The sequence below is a fragment of the Lottia gigantea genome (genome assembly GCF_000327385.1).
Source record: "Lottia gigantea unplaced genomic scaffold LOTGIsca_6, whole genome shotgun sequence".
In the NCBI taxonomy this organism is placed as follows: domain Eukaryota; kingdom Metazoa; phylum Mollusca; class Gastropoda; family Lottiidae; genus Lottia; species Lottia gigantea.
The window spans coordinates 225,485-249,953 of record NW_008710049.1 but is presented as its reverse complement, the minus strand read 5'-3'; the positions used below and the strand labels follow the sequence as shown (position 1 = coordinate 249,953).

Below are 24,469 nucleotides of genomic sequence, written 5' to 3'. Positions count from 1 at the left end.
CCGATTTCCAAGTTTTTTCCGCCAGCGAGCTGGTAATAAAGCCTACGCTTTTGTGATCATATCCAATGTTTTGAGTTCTTTTTTATATAAAGCCCACTTTCTAATTGGGACATATATTGTCGGCACAATTAACAGTTCACTTTTTTGACAAAAGATGAGGAGTTTCAACCCTTGATACACGGATATTATGTTAATTGATAGAAGTCACAGTTGTCATCTGATCTCAATAAAATTTGGTTTAATTTATATCTAAGAGTCCTTAGACACGTTCAAATTAAGGTATGATTCAACAGAGGATAACAGAGTTTCACAACTAGTCCGCTATGCTAGAGCTTGTTCTCTTTATAAGGACTTTCTGGCAAGAGGTCGAATATTAACCGTGAAATTACTGAAACAGGGTTACTTGACACAAAAACTTGAAATTTCTTGTAGAAAATTTTATGGTCGTTACGGAGAACTCCTTGTCAAATATGACAAATCTGCTTCTTGCATTTTGGCAGATTTGTTTAGTCAGGCATGAACTCATGATTTTGACCTTTATAGTAGTGGCGGGTGTCGCGTGCGAAACAGACCATGCTTACTCTTTTCGGATTTGTTGGGCTGCTGGCAAACGAACAATAGAGGGTCTAATTTCTCACTTAAAGCTATCATGCTGTGATTATGCTTATCATATCATTACAATCATGTACAATATTATTTGATGTCTTTGTATCCTTTTTCTCTAGGTATAACTTTACGTTCTCTTGGAGACCTTGCCAAGTAATAACCCTGTACAACTAGAAAGTCTTTTCAGATAGGGGCTCATTGGTGTATATTTTACAAAGAACTTTTCCTATCAAGAAATTTCAAAAACCCTTTTACCTCACCACGGTATACAATTAAGCGTGAAACACCTGATGCGGATACTCAGAACTTTGGGTCTACGTAGACGTTGTCCACGCCGTAAAGAAAGAATTGAATGGGAGTGGAAGTTCTCTCGGATACAAATGTATGTGGAGAAAAATAACCTGAATCCACGGGTTAACTGCTAAGAGAGATACTATTCTTGACATTCTTCGCCTGTTGGATCCTTCAGGAATTGAAAGGAGAAACGCTCATCATTTAATTAGAAGAAAATACTCGTCAACTCGTCCTGACTTTATATCATGGCATATCGATGGATATGATAAGTTAAAACCTTTCGGATTTGTTATAGAGCTATAGTTATAGCCGGAAAGTCCTCTGGCTTGAAGTTAGTTACACCAACAACGACTCTGCAGTAGTAGCGTCTTACTACCTAGCGTGTGTCGAAGAAATAGGTATGGTTCCAAGGGTTGTTAGATGCGATCCGGTACAGAAAACTCCCTAATAAGGTGCCTGCGACCATTTTTTATGAGAAATTCTGACGATGAATTGTCTGGCATCAGATGTTTCCGCCAAGGTAAAAGTACAGCAAATCAACGAATTGAGGCCTGGTGGTCTATCTTAAGAAAACAAGGCACAGACTTGTGGATAGCCTTCTTCAAAGATGTGTGAGATTCTGGAATCATGCATGAGGATCATTTCTTACACACAGCATGTCTACGGTTTTGCTTTAAGCATTTACTGCAAGCAGAAATACACATGCTTGCCACCCAGTTGAATTTACACGTAATAAATACTAAAAGGAATGCTGAAGGTGACAGTGATTTTATGTTCTACAACCCAGAAGTAAATAGTACCCATAACTATGGTGTACAAATTGATCTAGAAGACGTAATAGCCTGCCACAACCAATGTGCACAACATGATCGATTCGGATGCTCTAGTGACTTTCTGGAACTGGTCAAATTATTTCTTACATACATACATTTACCCAGAAATACCAACCAGGCTGTCTCGTTTCATGTAGAAATAATGCGTAATATAAAGCAATATATTTGAAAGAAACAAAAAAGTTTAATTTAAACAAATGAAATTATAAGTATCTCGAAAATCTCGAGAGAAAATCTACGTGTTGAACAACTTTAAAATAATAGCACTGCTTTGATTTGAGCATCATTTGACTTTTTTGATTTTTTCCAGTTGGAATTATGGGTCGGCATCAATCTAACATGAATAATAATAAAACACAAAATACAAACAAATGCTCACTGAACAGTAAATAAAAGTTCTTTTGCTGTAAATCTTTTTATGGGACTATAACATAAACATTTCTTAACACCAGTGTGCCACTGGCTTGAGGCTGAGGTAGAGAGATACGGCAGTTGGAAGATGTTGATCCTTCATGTTTCTTTTGATGAAAGACAGGATATCAATATCACCATCCAAACTTACATGAAAATTGATTAAAGTGCCGTTTTACTGGCAATTTTACCAGTATTGTGATAATGAAGAGAATGTTCCCTTTATCTACGAAATAGTGATCAAAGGGCAATAACTCCCGAAGTGAAAAAAAGTCGGAAGTCGGAAGTGAAAAAAAAAACTTGGAAGTCGGAAGTCGGAAGTGAAAGAAAAACTTGAAAATCGGAAGTTGGAAGTCCTGACCCGGCATTCGTACTATTACAATAGGGCTACGATTTCAAAACAGTTTTATGTACGGAGTATAGTAAATCTTCGGGCAAAGGTACGATTTCATTATTAAATGTAAAAAAACAGTGACATTATTACGAATTTTTAGAAACAGAAGACAGGAAATTTATTAACGATGTAAAAAAATTGCGAGCAAAATTAGATAAGAGAAATTAGGCGGATCAATTTTTTTTCGTCTACGACTTGCCCGAAAGACCTGTCTTTTGAGTTGCAAAGGGGGGAAGTTGGGGAATAGATGAAACTTGGTATGAAACTTGGTATGAGTGTTAGTAACCACCTTAGGATGAACCCTATCGAAACTCGGAAAAATCGAAAAATATTTATTCTTAGTTATTGCCCTTGTTCTTGTAAACGTGTTCAATTTTCTAACTTGTAAACACTCTAAAAGGCACAATTCTTGACAGATTTAGATGAAACTTGGTGCGATTGGATGAAAACTATTGAAAATCAGAGGAATCGAAAATGTTTTATATGAGTGATTGACCTTGTTCTTGAAAACGCTTTCATTTTTGAGCTCTTAAACACATAGTGGCACGTTTTTTGTCAGCCCACATGGTGCAGAAAAGTAGGACGTAAAACTCCATTCATTTCATTTTTTGTCGGATTTTGACAAAACTTGGTAATATTATTCAGTATCGCCACAAAAAGTTCAAAAGAAGAATATGAAGGTTGAATATTTCATACTGGTGATTGTTTCTATACTGCCAAATATTTCTATTCAAAATCAAAGCTGCTAGTGGGCATATATTATCTTGCCTGGCAAGCTATCTTTTTATTCGAATCCATCCCGTTAATAAATTATCCTGTATAATTATATGATGTTAATGTAACATGATACAGTTTGTGTAGGCTAATGAAGTTACCTAGATTTAATTAGAATTATCTAATTATAACGCAATGTAATATAATATTACAGATTATGACACATATTCACAATTTAAAACTGTTTTAAAGAGGATAAATAGAAATACCAGAATAAGTTTCAATGCAATTTAATGATTGACTTATTAAAATCTAAGAACATTATAATCATGCATTGTATCTTCGTGTTAGTGTAGTTTGGACTAATTTGGTCATAATCATCTCCCTAATCTGTCCATTAAGTTTTGTATTGGTTATATCTTCGGCGGCCAGTCTAGTTAAGCGCGTTGCTTTTTCAATACGCCTAGTAAGTTAATAAGGCTTTCCTAAAAAAATCTCTTGGCCTCACTACAGGAATTCTTTCTATATACACAACGAAAAAGTTGGTCTTAGATACCAGTAGCTTACGAGACGAAAATTCAAGTTTGAATTACGAGTGAAGGATTCGTAGAACCTTCATCAATTACAACAACCCAACTTCTAGTAGAAACTTGGTAAACAGTACAACTGTCAACATGTCCAGAGTCAGTCAACAAAATAAAGGCGTAATTAGCCAGTGTCCGAGATGTACTATCCTCCCCACCCCTTGATTATGATATTTGATTTTATTTTTGACGACAAAAATAGAAATTGTCACCAAAGATTGAAATTCAAAGCAATGTTATATCATTTAATTGTGTAGACAACGTTTACATTTATTCATCGCCACAGGCCACAGATTACGTATTCAATCTACGTTCTCTTAAAATAAGAACACGGGGGAGGTAATGAACGACTAATTGCTCTTGACGGTTACAATTGAGACGTGTTGAGTCGTCTTTCAACATCTTATTTCCCCGATTCTCTTTCTTAATTGCCATATTGCCTCCCTGATCAGGTCAATAATGATTACATGGGTTATGTTCTGCGAATCTTAAAGCTATCGAAACAAACACCAAACCTTCCCCCAAAAAACCAAAGAACGCAAAAGACCAAGAATTACTCTAAAAAATTTGCATAATTTGACGTATGTCTGACTACACCTCACAAAATAAAGTATAAAAGCACGTGAAACGAGTTTCGGTTATCACAATTTCGGCAGACGATAGTGATCTTTGTCTCGTCATCATGATTTCTGGTATTTTTACTATCTGTCTTTTGACAGTCGCTGTTTTTGCTCAAACAGAACCACCAACATCGCAACCACCAACAACAGACCAACCGAAGTCAGAAACCGAAGTCATTAGCGCTGTTGTAGTCTATGAAGATGACGGATTCGTCGATTTGACAACTGTTGCTGCCAGAAAGAAGAGATCTGCTGTTCATAGTGGGGGATTCTTAGGACAATTGGGAGGTTATAGTGGTGGTAATTATGGCGGTGGTTATGCTGGAGGTAATGCTGGTGGTTACGGAGGCTATGCAGCTGGATGTGGTGCCTACCCTGCTACTGGAACCAATTTCGTTAGATGTTTCACTCCTGGAAACGGATATTATGCAAGTAACACCTTATATAGAAATTATTACAGACAAGGAAACTATGGTAACTGCTTAAATTACTTCAACTCTTTGCCCTTATCCAATGTTGCGTCAACTGCTACTGGATATTCTGGACGTCTGACATTGGCTGGTAACCGTGCCTACAATGTCGATGCCTGTCGAAGCTGCTATAATGGAAATCCTGGAATTTCTTTCCAAGGTGTGGGAAGTCCAAATGGAAACCTCGTCCGACAGTTTATATTCAGAGTTGGCGTCAGTGTTGAAGATGGAGGCTACAGTCAAGGGGGTTATGGAGGTAATGGAGGTTATCGTTCTAATGGAGGTTACGGATATTCCGCTGGTTATGGAAGATATGGAAGCAACTACGTTCCTGCCTACAACTACGGATACCCCCAAGGTTCCTTTGGACGAGTTTCTTGTAACGGAGCTGACTGTAGTGGTTATGCTGGCCACTCTGGATGCACTCCCGGAGCTGGTGTAGTATGTTAACAATCTGAGAAGTAAATCTATTGATACGTATAATTTATGTTATTTGTCTGTTTTTTTTTTAATTCAAATATTATTCGAAATAAATAAGCAAGAGTTGAAAAGCATTAAGTCATTCAAAGCCCTACCAAATGCAATACCAGAAGAAAAAATATGCGCATCTCAAAAAACAGTTGCTATCTGTACAATGCATTACTAAGCAAAGCAATTTGGCTAAGCAATTTTGCCCATATCTTAAGTACTTTTGCCGCAACCAATACAAGCACAAAATTAATGAAAGGAAATCCAGAAAAAATGGAATTAATATCAGAAATGTCCTATTCTAGTCCACCAGAACCCACCTTAAAAGCTTATAGAAGCACATATCAAAAGAGCATAGGAAAATCGTGTCAATTGGCAGATCGCGAAACAGTAGCAGTGAGGAACCATTGAGCTCAAGGGTAGTATAATCACACTATGGAACATGACCAATCAAAAAATAGAACCAACCACGCACACACGCCCAATGGCTCTTAGAACGAACCATTAGACTTCCTAGTTGATTCTGAAACAACATGATCCGAAGTCATCACAAAATGACATACTTTCAATTCATATTCGTTTTGCTTAGAAGTCTTAAGTTAAATATAATTTTATGAGTACTGTGCTGTTTTTTATCGTCTACACTATAATGAAGGTTATGTCGTTCAGAACACGTCAAATTATCCGGCACATTTGAAGAGGAAAAAAATGCTTTTAGTAAAAGCTTCACGCGCCAGCAGCCTACACTGTTATAAAATTATATCAATTAATTATTGTGCGTGAGGATAGAATTAGTAATTAAATCTTCAACAAAACAAGGAACTATATGTAAGAACCTTTTCAAGTTTTGATTTTAAAGCAAACAATATTATTGTAGAAGAGTATCATTGTATTATATGATAAGTTACCGAATTCCACACTACAAATTAGAAATCAAAACACTACAGACTTTATTCTAAATCTAAATCGGGCCGTATCAAATGACACACTAGCTTTTAATTCTTTAATTATTCTTTTTTTTGGTGATTCTGAACGTGAATTCTATGCAATATATTATTCAGTCTTGTAATTCAAGGGAGAGAATGCACCTATTTCCAATTTTTGGTCTAATAAACCGTGTCATCTTCGTTTTTTTCTTGCAGGCTTTTATATCGCTTCATATAATATTACCTTTTTTTATAAAATCCCAGGGAAATTGTCCATATTATCCCTGACTTAAGTGAAGGCTAACTTTTCAAATAGCGAAATAGAAAGTATAACTCCCTGGTCGCCTCTTCAATAGAATATTTTAGTTTTTAAAACAACTGGTATGTGCATGCTATTTGTGTTATCTTACAATTTGCACTGTAAGTATTTTATTCGTATTGTTTCCCTATTGTGGGGGAAATATCAGATTATACCGACTTTGTAGATCATTATTATTTATTGTTTTTTTTATCAGCAAATAAGTGCTTGCCGGTTTATAAGTCAGATAAAACATTTTCCCTCTAGGTTTCATGATATCTAAAAACTTTACCCCGGAAAAATCACTCGCGACGCGTGATTTGAAATATCATAAATCCCCTAGGAAAGTGTTTTATCCTATACTTTTATCCTTTAATACAAAATTCCCGTTTTTATAAAGCTGGCTCAAACCCTCACTTTAATGTTTAAAACTTATTTTACACAATGATCAAGTTCACTGTATCTGAATATTTAACCACCATTATAGAAACATAGGTAAGACGACACCTATAAAACAATTAGTCATTAGACTTGATAGCAAGGTAAATATCCTGATGTCAAATTTAAATCAAAGGGATACAATTCTCTAATACTTCGCTGTCAAATTTTTGATACTCGTATGCTTTTACAAAGAGTTGGTATCCAACCGTTGATACAATAAAATTGAGTTGCATTTCTGTTCAATCGCTCAAAGAATTCGGTACTGTGTCAGTTTCTTTCGGGCGATCGATATTTCTGAAATCAATCTGACTTGATTCTGATATCATGTGATATGGCTTCCTCTGCTATCGTATACCAAACACGTGGTCGACAGCAAAATTTTACCGAGTAATAAACGCTCTAAAATATTCGCTTGGTGTGTCCCTTAAAATGGGGCGTAAAATTTGCTCTCGATTGTAATCGTCGGGATCTAGCGTAAATACGCTCGTCTGTTCCTAACATTAGAAGAGTGAATGTTGGCGACTTTTTTCAAGTGGCAAATTCTAAGCGGGGTTGTATTGTTTTCAAGTAATCAAATTGAAATGAATGTAGTTTTACGTCCTACTTATTTTCAACATGTGGGCTAATGAAGACGGGCATCAGAGGTGACAAAGACGAGACTGAAGTCACTTTTCATCAGTAGAAGCTCTACGGCTAGCTGCATCAAATAGCTAACCAGATATTTAGAAGACTCAATTTCTTTAAAACATCAGGTGTTTCTTCAACTATCTCACCAGTTTTTCTTCTTTTTCCAGCCAAACCTAATTCAACCTGGGTCAAGTTTTGAACCAGAGTTTGGGTTTACTCGCACTAACAACTTAGATGTTCTCAAAGCTAATTACAGTCTGCACCTTCACTCTTGACTTGACATTGACTAACTAAATTTAGTTTATGAAATTGATTACATTGTTATTAAAAGAAACTTGTGTACTAAAATAGAAATTACAAAACAAATAGGGTTTGTTAATCTTTAATACAATTTTCTCACAATCTCACCTAATCAAGAAAGTCTAGAATGGGAATGGTTGAGAACGATCTGAACAGGAGGTTTGGAAATTGTTTAAAGTTACTTAAGACGTCTGATTTTAGAGAAATCTTGCCTTTCTTAGGATCAGTATGAGTTAACAAGCCCGGTGTTACTATGATGGTGTATGCGAGATGGAGAGGTTATGCTACGTTTTGAAAACGATGCGATATTAATTAAAACAAATTGATTAAATACATACAACATATTTCATATTATATATACTGAACCCGGGTGTACTCAAATCTCCTAGATACACGTAATAATACAAACAAAGGTTTCACCATGACATTAAAAACTATTAATTTAAAAACCAGTAATTGCCTGCTTATTGATTTTAAACATTTCGATTTTCAATTCCATTCATTAATCTCTTGATTGTAAATTAGGACATTCAACCCAAGTACAGAATTCAGAAAAATTTGCATCTCATCATTGTCAACAACAAAGAATCAATAAACGAAAACAATCCAAAACGTTTCCTATCTTGATTCAATTTACTTTAAAACAAAACAAATTAATCTGACACCTCAAAATTACAATTTTTGATTTCGAGTAGGAAATAATTTAAATTTGAAAAGTATATAAGACTAAAATGAGAGACATTGGGTATCATTGCTATCGGTGATCCTTTCTTGTTAGAATGGCTATTGTTACATTGGTATTCCTTCTTATCATTGGAGCCGTTTCAGCACAGCCATATGCTGATCCAAATGATGCTGAAGTTCCCACTGATGCACCGACTCACCCTCCAGTAGATGTATCGGGAACCGAGTTTTGGGATAAAGAAACATTGGATACGCTTCTGAAAGTCTTCGAGAAAGACGGCTTTGTCAACATCACCACTGTGCCAGTAGGTGGAGATGAACAGGGAGATTCAGATCCGAGAAAGAAGAGATCTGCTGGTTACTTTGGTGGTGGTGGAGGTTGTGGTTCCTATCCTGGAGTAGGAGTGCGTTTCTCAAGTTGCTTTACCCCAGGAAGAGTTGTATATCAGAATAACCATATCGTCCATAACTACTATAGAACTGGGGGATATGGAAATTGTATGAATTATTTCAAAGCACTTCCTCTTGTCAGTGTTCATCCGGTGTCAGGTGGCTACAGTGGACAACTTTTTGGTGGTCATGGTAGAACGTACACAGTTAATGCATGTGGAAGTTGTTATGGTGGTAATTCGGGTATAGGAATTAGATGTAACAACGCTCCCTATAATTATTTATCCAGACAGTTTGTATTTACACCATCTGTCAATAATATCAATGTGAATAATTTCCATGGTAATGGAGTAGGTTATGGTGGATATGGTGTAAGAGTAGCTGCACCCGTGGCTGTTGCTGCAGCCCCTGTAGCTGTTGCTGCAGCACCTGTAGCTGTAGCAGCTGCACCTGTTGCTGTCGGAGCTGGTTGTTATGGTGGTAGTTGTGGAGGGTATTCTGATGGCTGCCATGGTGGTCATTGTTAGGAGATTGAAATGAACTGGTTTATCTGCGACAATTTTACATATAGTTGTATATTTTGAAATTATAAACTATGCATTTGAAATAAAAGATTGTACGTCTTTATGTCTGCCTGGTTTTGATAATGTATTAATTAGTTTAACAATGGTAACCTATCCGTTCAAAAATTAGCTGAAAATCAGGTTGCATCAGATTATTTACTATATTTGGGTGGGAACGGGTGTACGACTAACACAAACTACATTTAAATTACATGAAATAATAAAAGTTGCCGACATTATACGATATTTATGGTGTGAAACGTCATGATACTCAAATAATGACCACGAACCGGAAGCAGAAAGAAAACTAGATACGAAAGGACCGGAAGTTAATATCGATTATGTCGTTTAAATCTAAGATTATTGCGAGATTGACTTCTATTGATCGTTTTCTACATAAATTTATCTATTTTACTAACATGTAGGGTAATCGGTAGATTTATGTCTTTCTTCTTCAATAGCTTCATATTTCTCTGAGAAGTAGGAAAATGATCGTCTACAGGAGGTCAACAGCCATCAGATATCCTGGTTCAGACAGTATGCAAATGACAAGTAGAGGATGATTAGAAACAGATGAATTATAAAACGATTCTGTTATTGAACATTTGTCTCTCATTGAATATACATGATTTAAATAAACAATATCCGGTACTTATTATTATAACAAGGCATGCAATGTAATCATCATAGTGAAAGCGTATTGCATCAGATATAGACAAATAGAATAAACTTCAAAACATGATCTGTTCGGGATTTAAAAATCTTTCCTGTGATTTTTGATATTTACCAAGTTTAATCAGAATTGACCGAAAACTATACTTGCAGCAGTCACCTGTCAATTTCGATGATAAAAATTAGGTCATCATCGACAGATATTTGTGAAATACGATCTCATTGTTTGTTGGGGTATACAATTTAATTTAAAAAAAGGCATTTGTAACGAATCTGTTAAAATATTTATTTAGAATAATTTCGTGTGATCAAAAGCTTCCTTTTTATAATCCAACATTGCAGTTTCTGACACATCCGGTTGTTCTGTAAACACCGGGGTTGAATTCTGGAACAAATAAGAATCGTCTCTCCAGGAAGTTGTAGGGTTCCAGATTAGATCGTACTCCAATACCGGAGGTACCACCATAACAATTTCTACAGACGTTAACAGAGTAAGAGTTACGCCCTGTTGTATATAGGCCTGTATACCCAGGGTAACCAGTATTCACTAATGGACTGACTTGCTGTAAAGGTAATACCCTGAAATAAGATAAGGCGTTCGCATAACTGCCTTGTCTGTAATAATCTCGAGTAATCTCCCCTGATCTGGAATACCATCCTCCTGGATAAAAATTACTTATAAAATTTGTCACTGGTCCGTTGTTGAGACCGCTAACTGTACCATAGTTATTGATTGGTCCACCAAGTGTGTTGGTCACAGCTCCGTTATTGGTGTATGCGCCATAAGGACCTTGTCCCAGATAACCAGTATTAATAGCTCCACCTGTTCCTAGAACACCATTGTTGATGTTACCAGTTCTAGTACTCGGCGTATAGAATGGGTCGGAATAAGGATAGTTTCCAACAACATAAGGTGAATGGTAGCCATGTCTAATAGATCTCCTTTCTCGGTCGGTTTTATCTGTATCGTCGTTATCCTCCACTATTGGTGTTACTGCTTGACTGAAATCATCACTTTCAAGTATATGTAAAATTATTCTTGTAATATTATCTGGAATCTTTGGAGGCTCCTGATCACAGGACACAACTCCTAGTAACAGAACAGAAACTACGGATATCAGTGAATACATCATGGTTACAATGGTAAGATCGTTTTAAAACCCATCAAAATGATCCAGCTTTTATACTGTCTTATAATAGTTCACATACCTACGAAAAAACATTATTCTGTCATCATGAACATGATTTCTGTATTCGATAGTGCCTAAAATTGTAGAGAAACACCCTGTTATAATAAATAATTGCAGAATGTCGTGGTAATAACACACAATTCATTTTTAATTTTATTTCATCTTATTTCAGAGTAAATACTTGACGGTAATTTCGTATCTAAATTAGAAAATTAATTGTAAGATGATCAAGATAGAAGTATCTCAATAGTTGTCGGTTTACATTATGCAGGTGTGAAGTGATGATGAAATATATTTGCGTGCGAAAATATTACAGGATCATTATCATCAACCAAAAATTGGGATGGGTTTGATAATGACATCTAATGCCATGTGTCACTTGAATCTCAGGGAAATAAATAATAGTGACATTCTAGATGCATTCGGAAACCCTTGGCAGTTTTCTTGAAGCTGAATATGTTACACAGCGAATCGGAATAATGGCATATCGACTTTGTGCAATTTCAAATGTTTACTCTATCATGGGAATGCCCTAATATCAACTCATATCATGGATAGATGTCGTTCATCCTTACTCCACAGATAAATTTCGTACCAGATTTCACAGGGAAGTTCTTGTGTGTAGATGATAAATGTAAAAATCCTGGTCCATTTGTAAAACGAATACTAGAGTTTAAGAAAACCTTTATTGTTAAATCGTTACTTCTAAGTGATGTTTAGGACCATCTTCGAAAACTTTGAAATGGCAATGTTGTATAGTTTAACAATAATCAGATATTATGGTCACTCTGACGCCCGCGTTCAGTAAAATAAAGGGATATTACATTGAAATATTGAGCCTGCAATAATATTGTCCCCTAAGTTCAGTGGCGTACAAAGGATTTCATTGACGTGGGGGCATCCGAGCATCTCGGCTCCCCTTCAGGATTTTAGAGCGTACTAGTAGCGGTGGAGGCCCAAACATTATCCCCTAAATACACACGTGCTACAATGATATAAAATATAACACAGTTAAAAGACTATATTTGAAATACACTGCATAAGCTATCAGACTAGATGCTGTTATTCATCAATCATCCTGATGTTGAACTTTTCCGAATTCATTTAAGAATGAAAGTAGCTGATATCACTGGATAGACGAGATTAAATTATTTTTTCTGTTCAATCCCTTCAATACTTTAACACGAGTTGTAGCAAACGTTTTTGATTGTTGTTTGCTAAATTCCGTACATTATAATTTCTATTTCTATAGATAGTAAGCCTGGTTTCAAAATCCTTCTACAATTCTAACTAAGTGACATCTGGATTGTTGAGCATTTGAACCATACGCCATTACATAATTTGAATATTATTCTTATAAACATAACACTACATGATGAAATTTGCTACTCGATATTCTTGATATACTTGTACTCTATGGAATATCTGTTTTAGTCTATATTCCCAAATTTGATGAGGAGCTGCAGATTTTCGACAATCTCATCTTAACTACTAAGCGCTTGTTAGGTCGATTTCGAATCTTTCGGTTAGCGAGGAAAAATTGCTCTATTACTCTTTTAGTTCTTTAAAACCCTTGTTAACAGAAGCGTTACTGGTAATTTCTATGGTAATAGCATGATTCGAGTATTAAAAGAACCGTTATTCCAAGTGATTGTTCATCGTTGATAGAAAATAAAGGCTGTCGAATGGTTATTAAAAAGTTGCATGTGCTATGGATTAATCTATAAACTTAAGCGATACTAAAAGTTATCCCTACCTGCTGAGACTTGACACCAGTACAAAATTGTCAAGAAAATCATTAAAAATTTGTCGTAAACGATTTTCATGCTGACTGATATTCCATTCTTCACTGTTAAGTATCATTTCAATTTTACTCTTTCATATTCCGCAATTCTTAACATTCTACCAAAAGGTCATCGCGTTCTGTGACATCATTACTTCTGCTTCCACTATTCTTCGTCTGCTAATATTTGCCAGAAGGATGTTTGCCGCGCATGTCTGCTGATAATCGATTTATTTCCATTATTAGCTACGATTAACTGGTCCTTTCTGAAGTATAAATCAATAAGAAATGTCTTGATAAACAAGACAATTAATGAATTTATCGCAAAAGCTTTTTGTCTTAGATTTGTTTTGTTCATCAGTGATGCTCTGGAATGCCAATGTTCTTATTCTTTACATGTATCCGGTAAATAAAGTCAAGCTTAGGGAATTCTTGGAAGATAAAAATTTACGAAAAATTTTCCATCTACGGAATTTAGCAATCAATCATTGGAGTCAATAAAAACATGCTGTCATAACAAATTTAAAATAAAACGTAGCGGTAGATTCAAGTTTTATTATGGCCTAATAAACATAGTTCGATTGATAAATTTAGGCTTGTTTATGATATACAGTTTGAAAGGTATGCATCACTTGTGATTTGAAGCATACTTTGGACCTAATACCCGAGGATAGAAATATTCTGCTAATAATATCATGTAATACCTTATATGCTATTTGTTACCGCATTATAAAGTTGTTCCAATAAGAAATAAGCATCATAGCGATCGGCATGTGATCTGGGATCGAAATGGGATTTTTTATGGGGTATAACAAATGATGATGAAGCTCGAATATTTAAAGCTTTATCAGTAAAGTCAGGATGTCGATGCTGAAAACATAGTTAAATGGCCATCCATCAAATGAAGAAAAAACATGGCATTCTCTTTGTCATACCGTAAGACAAAAACACCTGATGAAACCAGTAATATTTCTTCCTCGTGCGTCATACCACGATTAAATTGGTTTCTTAATTTTCTTATATCAAGTAAAATACATGGCAGCTGTCAGACTGTGGTAATTGTAAATTGATGTAGAATATTAGACTAGTGAAGAAGGACAATGTCGAAAGAGGACAAAATCAACGATGTGAAGCAGTTATATATGCACAGGTTTATGTCTTGAACCACTAAAAACTATATGATTGTCATTAAGGTCTGATCATAAAATATCGCATTATGAAAAAAATATTAACATTCTAAACCCTTTAATTTAGCATTGTATCAGACTGTACAGGGAATTTTGTAAACTTTTCAGTGAAGGAACGTCATAAAAGCACATCAGACTGAATTATAAATGAATATGATCACAATGACGTCTATTCACAATATTATTTATCTTTTTATATAGATTGTCTGTAGATTTAAGTGACAAATCTAATTGACAAACCTAATATCAGTACAACACATACATATTCATTTCATTCTTTATGATATCAACGATTAATTACAGTCAAGCACTAGACTTACAATCACAAGTTGAGGAGTACTTAATCTACTTAAATTATTATTCTTTTCTTTCCACCAGATGCCAATCGTAGACTTTTATATTTAACTCACGTAGTTCACATAGGTTACATACCCTTAAAGTTTGCCGTAAGAAGCGAATTTCGAACAATTTGATATTGTTTATATAGTCTATGTTCAGCTTTAACTGTAGGGCATTACTGCATATTTAAATAAAGTAAGGGAACAACTGTTTACAACTAGATAACAAAAAGTTTACAGCGATTTCCAATGCATGTATATGAAGTTTCAACCATTGACTTACAATTAATGAAAGGCACAATTCTGAATACAGTAAATATACTAAAATTTCAACTGGTAACAAAATCAATATTTTGAAATGTATATGGTGTCGCTAAAGAATATTATAAAAGAAAGAAATTAATAAGGGCTTCAAAAGATTTTCTAGATAGTAAACTAACTTGAGAATTGATCGACAATCTGGTTCAATACAAACATTTATTCTTTTGATATATCCTTTTTCATTAAAAAAAAAACAAGAAGAAAAGCTTTTCAAATGTTGGCACAATTCTTAAAACAAGTTAGTACGCGTGGAACACGTCTGCTTTGGAATGTGTTTTGTAATATTCACTGAAATTCACAACAGTGTTTGAAAGCCCTGAAGGGGTACCGAAATGTCGGAGTTAAATGTAAATCAATGAAGCGGTAGCCTTGGTCTCGCTTCAGACGCGTTATTGCTTCCCTTAACGACAATAACAGACCACTATTAATTTCATATTCGACACTAAAAACTGTAGGAAAATGGCAAAAATCTTTATTTTCACTGAACAATATATACAACAATGATTTGGACCAAACGCATTGTTATTCAATGTACTCATACATAATTTCAAAAAAATCTAATCAAAGAAATCTGGTTAGTTTCATTTAGTTCAAGAAGTATGATAAAGCAGAAATTGGACCTAGCATTGACAAAAACTGACAAGGATAAGACTATAAATCAGCATAAATGATAAATTTACATCTAATAGCGCCATCACACCGAAAAAGCATCCTTACTGAGCTGCTACAGCGACAGAAAATTTGCTCAGAGCAGGTTTAGGTCGTAATAATCGTGGTATAAGCGTGAAGGAAGCGTAAGATCGTACCGTACGGTTAGCGCCATTGTGATTATCGACGTTGAGATCGCCACGGAACCGAGAATGTCTTTAGATAAAAATCTCAATAAAACAATAAAATGAAGTGCACCAAGTCCATAGATTTTATTAGAAACGCGCCTTTGGAACGCAATGTGGTCGCAAGTTGATAGCGACTTTAGTAGAATTTGTAATTATAAGGAACTTTTTCTCGCCTTTTCTTCACGTTTGTCGACTAAATCGTCGTAAGATCGCAAATGGTCGCAATCCGGGCTTTTACGGACTCTACTAATTCATGTAGTATCTCTTCCAAATTCAACCTTTTAACTTTTTTCCAGAAATCTCGTTGAAAACTTTCCTATATGTCATATGAGGGCCAGGTCAATATCCAGTATTGTCCTTCATGAACTTCATTGACTTCATGAATATGTTTTTGTATCTTCTTATATTTTAACAAAACGATGGTTCATTGGCAATGACAAAAATTCCATACTTAGCCCAAGTAATAGAGGGTGCAGGTTCTGACTCTTGTTTGATGAGATCTTAATTCTTTCTATGTATCAGCACTTCAAGGATCAAATCTGGTTAGGCATGATAAAACAAACCATCACAATTGAAATTCCCTTCCGTTTATAACCAGCGATGATTTCGTGTTTCCTTTCACGGTAAGAACTCACAGTTTCCTAATCGATGCTCTTAATTTCACCACTGACTTTAACAATTAGATGTACAATCGTCCAATCGTGTTCAAACCCACGACCTTCATTTGTCAAACCTTACGTGGAAAAAATGTGTCGTTATGTCTTCAAACGGGCGGCGCCAAAGCGATTTTGTGTTTTCTTTAAATGTCCTCATTTCCGTTCTACCGATCTGATTGGGATCAGATTCAAATAGCACCAATCTTATTTCCACACCCACAAAACGAAGTCATGCGGCTAAATCTATTACGGGCTGATAAGACCCGTATTCGTGATACGATGCCAAAGTTACGAGATGTAGATGATTATTGTTGAAGATCAGCTAATTTATCGCAATTTAAACTTTGTAAATGATAGAATAGTCAAAAGTCAGTCCACATAAGAGTTAGTAAATGTTAATGGAGTAATGTTCAATCAGTCAAACAATGGAAATCGATTTTTTAATTGAATCAGTTATTATGCCTTGAATTATTAGTCACGGCACGTGTCATCATTACCTTGAAAGTCGTCAACGGATTACCGATAATTTATCAGTGAATGATTTAAGTAACTGGTTTTTCTTATAAAGGTTATATAATGATTCAAACATTTAGAGAGAATGGAAATTTGAGGCCGATATGGTATAGAAGGGTTTCACTCACAAATCCATTACAGTCATTTCACATAAAACACTGAATACAACATTCATAAGGCAGCATTATACAGACCAGACATGGTAACATACACCTACTACAAGATTTGTTTGATTAGGAAAATTTGGCAAACAGATAACAGCAAAACAACGATATGGAACCTTTAGTCATTGATTTCTTCTAGAACCTTTTTTAAAGTTTTTATAAGGACTCTTCTTTAGGCAAAAATAAATAATTTCACCAAGTTTTGTCCAAATACGTCACGAGCGAGTCGAAAAACAAGGGCTTTCTTTTTTTTCAAAAGAGTACATACTAAGGTGATGATGACGGTTTCATCAAGTTTCGACAAAATCCAAGAATTGGGCCTTTTGCAGCTAAGAATTGAACTAGTTTAAAAAAAACAAGGGCGGTAACTTTTTATATATTTTAATTTCATCCTAAGGTAATAATAAACAAATTCACCATTGGTGTACGATATGCGTTCCCTATTTCATGCCGGAGTTTAAATTGGGCAGAAGATACTAAATACATAATTCAGAGAAATTCGTTTTCTATCTGCCTTTTAAATACTTCATCTTAAATGATGCTTTGTGTTCGAAATTTGTCAAACATTGCAGGGGCAGACAAATAAATTATCTCGTCCTTAGATTGTTTCTTAGTTTTTTTGTGGTTTCTGTACCGCTTTCTTTGCGAGCTGAAAGAAATACATATGATCAGGACCTTTTTGAAAATAAAATGGACACAACATCTTGAGCTTTTATAAGTATATTCTGTACTGCTACATTCGGACACAAATTGTGGACGCAACAAGAAAAAATGAGTTTATCAGAGAATAAAAAGATAATCTTGTCCTCAATCCCGTATTTCCAGTATTACATAAATCAGTCCTACAACACGAATAACATTCATCATGATCTATATCGTCACCCCACGTTCCACAACCTTTCCGACACGAACTAGCACATCCTCGCTCTAATGATACAAACACACCCTGTGTCTGCTGCAAGAAAACCTGAAATGACAAGCCAAAAGAATAGAAATAAACACACCAACTAATCATTGAAAGCGACAACCTGCCCCCACAGTAAGCTGTCCATGCTGTGTCAAGGCTCAAGTATCCCGCAACAACTCTCTACATTTATAGCCTGCATATACATGTAGTGGTGTGGATAGAATACAGCCAACATTAATTTTCCCCTTTGGATACATAACTAATTAGCAAAACTGGAGCCCCTAAAACGGGTCATAAAGAAGTACTTACCCTGCAATACGTGTTTTCAGGTGAACATAATATGATATCAGCAGTGGTGGCATTGGTAACACAGGCTCCACGTTCATTTCTGGTGAAACAGGAATAACACGTCAAATTCTTGCCCGCATCGTCTGAAAGTATTGTTTTAAAATACCAATGTAAAGTGTTGAAATCGAAACGTGAATATATTTTAGTTATCTATGGACGCGAAGAGATAACTTTTTGGTTATGACTTACGATTATGGTGTGATATAACCAAACTTATTCTGAGCATTTTTCTGGCATCTATTGGTTAAGGGTTTTTTTTTTTGAAAAAATATAATTGGGTCATATGAAAGCTGTCAATTCTAACTTAAATGTAGTAGACTGTTGCATAATCATGTTAAAAATAAATAGATCATTTGTATGTGCTATTGTTTATAAGACTCGTTTATTTGGATTAATCGGATTTGGTTTAGCCAAAAGGCATTGGAATACAAATCGGAATATTTTTTTGAACTTGAAAATGTAGCTTATTTAAGAAATTACGCGGAGACCTGGTCCCAAACAAAATATATTGACGTTACATACAAATCAAATTCAAATTAAAGATTTATATACCCTTTAATGACACAAATATCACTAACATTTTAAGATATTGTAAATGTTTACATTTTCATTAGACTAATGGTAACTGAAAACAAACGTTGAATAGTTTATTGAATCAATTTAGTACATTATCAAGTGGAATTGTACAATTCAATAAATATACTACAAATCGTGTAAAACCTAATGCACTCGAATATATAGGCTATTAAAACGTTGTTCAATGTTCCAATACAGATAATATATTAGCAATACTCTTAGTTCCCAGGGCAAATGACTATTGTCTATTCGAGTTATTGATTAATTAGCGAATGTTTCAATTAAATACATGATAATATATATTATAGTATACAACCCCCACCTGTGACCAGACCAAGTTCACTTATAACATCTATATTACATTGTCTAGCATATCCGAAGAGAAATTTGCCTTATCATGTTGTCACGTGCATTCAAACTAAGTAATAAGGAAAATAAGTACAACTGAGAATTTACGTCATTTCTTTTCTCATTTAATATTAATCCGAAGTCCTTATATATTTAATAAAATTAATTAATATTAACAAGAGTTTTCTGCACAAAATGGACATTCAGGTTTTGAAATCGTGCATGATAACAATATAGAAAGTCTGTTCTTCTGGTAGAAATGTATATAGTTACCATTGTACATAATTTATCCAAGAACCGTCACACCAGAAAGGCGTTCCTACTAAACTGCTACGGCGACAGAAAATTAGCTCAGAGCATGGTAAGGTTGCCATAATTGTGGTATTAGCGTGAAGGAAGCGTCACATAGCGTTGGCGATATTGTCGCCAATAATCGCCGTTAAAATCGACACGGAATCGAGAATTACTAAAGACAGGCGTTGTAACATCTCACAATAAACGCAATAAAAATGAAGAGCACCGAGCCCATAGATTTTATCAGAGACGCAATATGTTTGCAGGTTGCATATCAAGTACACATAGATTTTTATTCGCCGTAAGATCGCAATTGGTCGCAGTCAGTGTGAAACTTCTTTATAAAAGAGCTAAAATGATTAAACGAACGGGAACTCAAACTCACTAAAGTGTTCACGTAAACAGACTAGTCTACTGTAGTTAAATATCTCAGATCAATCTTTACAGCATGTCAATTTTCAAGATTGTTGTAAATTAACGAACTGCTTCTTAATAGCCCCGTCACACCGGACTGCGACCCTTTGAGATCTAACGACGACCGCACTGCGACCCTTTGAGATCTAACGACGACATGAAAGTACTAAACGTGAGGAAAACTAGAAAAAAGTCCCTAAAGAATTACAAACTTAAAAACAGTCGACATCTCATCTCAATATGTTAATTAGATTCACCACATTTCCTCTGTCACAGAAAATAAATATGTTTTGTAATGTCCCACGAAAGCTCGAAATCAATATTCCCTGTTATAAAGTCAGTGTAGAAAAAAGGAAACAAACCTAGGGTTGTGACAGCAGATTTCACCGGAAGTAATAAGGTTAAACACACCACAATGTTCACAAACCAACTCATGATATTTTTAACATAACTGAAAAATACAGTTTATGTTTTACTAAAGTGTACCTTTAACATACTACATTAAATATATTAGAAATAAAAAGAGTAACATACGCCACGCAACGCAACACTTTTGTCTGTTTTAAATGAAAAGATGTGCTCTGAATATAGACAAAGTACAAGCGAGTGGATGAAAGCACATATTGAGTGGGATACGCAAAAAAAAACCTGATCTAGGAATATTATTGGTGCTTCTAGGTGTGACATTGTTCAGAAAGCTACATCCTATTATCAATTTTTATTATGTACTTACCTATATCGTTACCACATCTATTTTAATATCTAAAGGCTAAAAGCCCACCACGTGTTTAGATGATTCATTCTGCAGTTCACTATAATCATAGGTCATCCTCTACAACATACTCTTTTTCCTTTAACAAATTCTCTATTATGTCGGCAGAAAGCGTAATGTAAGATTTTATAATTGTTCAACAAGAAAACAACCACTAACAAACGTTCAAGAAGTAAATAACAAGTGGTTCATCACAGTAGATAAGATAGTTAGTAGAAAATCGAACCAGTCGACACAACGTTCTATCGTTCTATTAGACTTGGAAGCAAATCACCGAAACCTGTATTGATTTTTCTCTTTTGCCTCCATTTCTTGAATAATTTAGTTGAGTTTCTCTCAGCAAAATTCCCATTTACTAACTTCGCTCTATATAATGGCTTGAGTGATATATTTTGTAGTAGGGAGAATTAATTTTTAGATGGTATTTATTAGTATAGGATCATTTGGCTTTAACCTTTCCTTGACGCTACTTAATATTACTTTCCAAGCGGCCATATTATAGGTCATGCTTACTTGAAACTTAGTGCACCACAGGTTTTGCTATTCCACTCGGTTTTACTTTGGCCAGCTTTCATATTGTATCATGGCATCCACTTTGGAGTAAAATAGGTTTTGTAATAGCGATTGTTGAGACCTTAATAAAGCGGAAGTGTTTGTATAGAAAATTATTGCTTGTAGTAATGCAATTGCATTTGTAATAGTTGTATTCAAACCATGTACATAGATGAAAGTCGAAGTCTGGCATTCGCTTATTCCAAAGATCTCTTTATATAGTTATTGCTATATATCACCGATGATCTTGTTGAGATTGTTAACAACTAATATGAATAAAGATAGCTTGCCAGGCAAGGTAATATACTCCCACTGGCAGCTTTGATTTTGAATAAATATATTTAGCAGTACAGTAACAATCACCAGTATGAAATATTCAACGATAATGATAATGAATAATATTGAGTATGAGTTATTGCCCTTGTTCTTGAAAACGTGTTCAATTTTTAGCTCATGAAAACTTTAGAAGGCAAATATTCAATCTTCAGCGCGGAACTGAATATTAAAAGCAAATTTTGTCAAAATCCAGTAACAATCATGACTTTTAGTGTTTAAGAGCTAAATTTGAAAGCGTTTTCAAGAACAAGGGCAGTAACTCATACTAAATATTTTTCAGTTCTTCTGATTTTCAATAGGGTTCATCCTTGGGTGATTACGGACATTCACACCGAGTGATTACGAGCTAAAAATTGAACTCATTTTCAAGAGCAAGGGCAATAATTCATACTAAATATTTTTCGATTTTTCTGATTTTCAATAGGGTTTATCCTTGGGTGATAACAAACACGTTCGTCAAAATCCGTCAAGAATTGTCTTTTCTAGAGTGTTTACAAGCTAAGAATTGAATCACCCTTGTCATTAAAGATTTTATTATTAATGCGTTTTCGAGAACAAGGGCAATAACTCATAATAAATATTTTTCGATTCTTCTGATTTTCAATAGGGTTCATCCTTGGGTGATTACGAACACTAACATCAAGTTTCGTCAAAATCTGTCAATAATTGTGCCTTCTAGAGTATTTACGAGCTAAAAATTGAACGCGTTTTCAAGAACAAGGGCAATAACTCATACTAAATATTTTTCGATTTTTCTGATTTTCAATAGGGTTTAACCTTGGTTGATAACAACCACTCATGCCAAGTTTCGTTAAAATCCATCAAGAATTGTGCCTTCTAGAGTGTTTACGAGCTAAAAATTGAACGCATTTTTAAGAACAAGGGCAATAACTCAAACGTAATATTTTTCGATTCTTCTGATTTTCAATAGGGTTCATCCTTGGGTGATTACAAACACTCATGCCAAGTTTCGTTAAAATCCATCAAGAATTGTTCCTTCTAGAGTGTTTACGAGCTAAAAATTGAAAGCGTTTTCAAGAACAAGGGCAATAACTCGTACTAAATATTTTTCGATTCTTCTGATTTTCAATAGGGTTCATTCTTGGGTGAGTACGAACACTCATAAGAAAGTTTTGTCAAAATCTGTCAAGAATTGTGCCTTCTAGTGTGTTTAGGGGCTAAAAATTGAACGCGTTTTCAAGAACAAGGGCAATAACTCATACTAAATATTTTTTTCGATTCTTCTGATTTTCAATAGGGTTCATCCTTGGGTGATTACAAACACTCATGCCAAGTTTCGTTAAAATCCATCAAGAATTGTCCCTTCTAGAATGTTTACGAGCTAAAAATTGAACGCGTTTTCAAGAACAAGGGCAATAACTCATACTAAATATTTTTCGATTCTTCTGATTTTCGATAGGGTTCATCCTTGGGTGATTACGAACACTCATACCAACGGACGGCAATATACGCCCCTCATTTCATGTGGGCGTATAAAAAATAACATATAATGTATGATGTTAAATGATTTCCAATGTTAAATTCACACTGCGTGTTTCGAAATGAATTTGCGTATTTGTTACAATATGCTTTATCTTTTATTTACAGGATAATAATATAAAACTTTCAAAATGGTTTGTTTTGAAATATAAGGAATAAGACGATGACTTTATAAAACCAACCTGTTTTCATTTGATCCATGCATTAGCTAACGTTCCGAAGACTAAGCAACCACACAGTGAAAACAATTTGGGCAGGGAAATCTTTGCTTACTTAGTAAGATTTATGTATATGTTAACTTAAATAACAGTTTAATCATTTCCCTTTGACAAAAAATTCGTTAATTTGATTTTCCATGTAACTGTTCTTCATCAGTAGCCTGTGATAGGAACCCCTGTTTCATCATTTGATAGGTTGTAAACAGAGTTTGGTGCGGACACACTCCAGTATTTCATTTGTTATCTGTTTCCATGTTATATCAACCTTCTATAACTTTTTCCACAAATCTCGTTGAAAACTTTCTAATATGTCGAATGAAAGCCTGACAAATACTCCTCAAAAAAATCAATATATGATGACTATGAAAATTTTGAACTAGTCAAATTGAAAGTAGACCTTTACCGGATATCAACACCCAGTTGACTTGGACTGATCACAAGACAACTATTTCTAGAAATATTCTTCCGCCTATAAATTTCTCATTATCTCATAAAATCTGAAAGAAAATGCAATTTCAGACATAAAATACCAGGGCTAGACCGAAAATGAGTCAAAAATAGGCATGCAAAAACCCCAAAAGGGAGGGAGCAGTCCATTGTCGTTTCGTGAAATGAAACTAGAGTAATGTCCCTTCCTCTAATAGCTAATATGGACTCGGACCGGTAATTCATTTTCTATCTGTTTCCATGTTAAATCACGACATTCAACCTCCTATAACTTTTCCCAGACATCTCGTTAAAAACATTCCATTAAATTACATGGAAGCCTGGCCAATACCTAATTTCTGGACAAAAATTCAATATACAATGACCAAGAAAATCTTGAGCTAGGCAAACTGAAAGTAGACCACTACATTTTATCAACACCCGCACTGCATACAAAACGACTATTTTTAGAATTATCCTTCCACATGAAATTCT

The 24,469-nt window shown here is 34.8% G+C and overlaps 5 protein-coding genes across 5 annotated transcripts in view; 3 read left to right on the top strand and 2 right to left on the bottom strand.

The window, feature by feature from the left end:
* The window catches only part of LOTGIDRAFT_154518 (hypothetical protein), a gene marked incomplete at both ends in the record, with an annotated part of 3,378 nt that extends 1,302 nt beyond the window's left edge, over positions 1–2,076 (top strand). Inside the window, one exon of the mRNA XM_009063741.1 lies at positions 2,044–2,076. Coding sequence (XP_009061989.1) covers positions 2,044–2,076 — 33 coding nt within the window. The remainder of the gene's footprint in view (positions 1–2,043) is intronic.
* Positions 2,077–4,489: 2,413 nt separating this feature from the next.
* Positions 4,490–5,473, top strand: LOTGIDRAFT_229237 (hypothetical protein). Its single transcript, XM_009063740.1, has one exon. It carries the CDS (start codon positions 4,519–4,521, stop codon positions 5,374–5,376), a length of 858 nt encoding a protein of 285 aa, XP_009061988.1. The 5' UTR covers positions 4,490–4,518; the 3' UTR covers positions 5,377–5,473.
* A 3,277-nt stretch (positions 5,474–8,750) lies between these two features.
* On the top strand, positions 8,751–9,686 carry LOTGIDRAFT_229236 (hypothetical protein). The gene has a single exon (XM_009063739.1). It carries the CDS (start codon positions 8,766–8,768, stop codon positions 9,585–9,587), a length of 822 nt encoding a protein of 273 aa, XP_009061987.1. The 5' UTR covers positions 8,751–8,765; the 3' UTR covers positions 9,588–9,686.
* Positions 9,687–10,618: 932 nt separating this feature from the next.
* Positions 10,619–11,428, bottom strand: LOTGIDRAFT_154515 (hypothetical protein; the record flags this gene model as incomplete). The annotated part of the gene is made up of 1 exon (XM_009063738.1): positions 10,619–11,428. One exon carries the CDS (start codon positions 11,426–11,428, stop codon positions 10,619–10,621), a length of 810 nt encoding a protein of 269 aa, XP_009061986.1.
* Positions 11,429–17,648: 6,220 nt separating this feature from the next.
* Positions 17,649–21,517, bottom strand: LOTGIDRAFT_229235 (hypothetical protein; the record flags this gene model as incomplete). Its single annotated transcript, XM_009063737.1, has 4 exons — positions 17,649–18,250; positions 18,500–18,621; positions 20,533–20,621; positions 21,456–21,517. 4 exons carry the CDS (start codon positions 21,515–21,517, stop codon positions 18,017–18,019), a joined length of 507 nt encoding a protein of 168 aa, XP_009061985.1. The 3' UTR covers positions 17,649–18,016.
* Between the last annotated feature and the right edge of the window lie 2,952 nt (positions 21,518–24,469).

What these genes read in the sequence shown, in the direction of transcription:
- LOTGIDRAFT_229237 (XM_009063740.1), top strand. Translation starts at nt 4,519, where the DNA reads ATGATTTCTGGTATTTTTACTATCTGTCTTTTGACAGTCGCTGTTTTT.
- LOTGIDRAFT_229236 (XM_009063739.1), top strand. Translation starts at nt 8,766, where the DNA reads ATGGCTATTGTTACATTGGTATTCCTTCTTATCATTGGAGCCGTTTCA.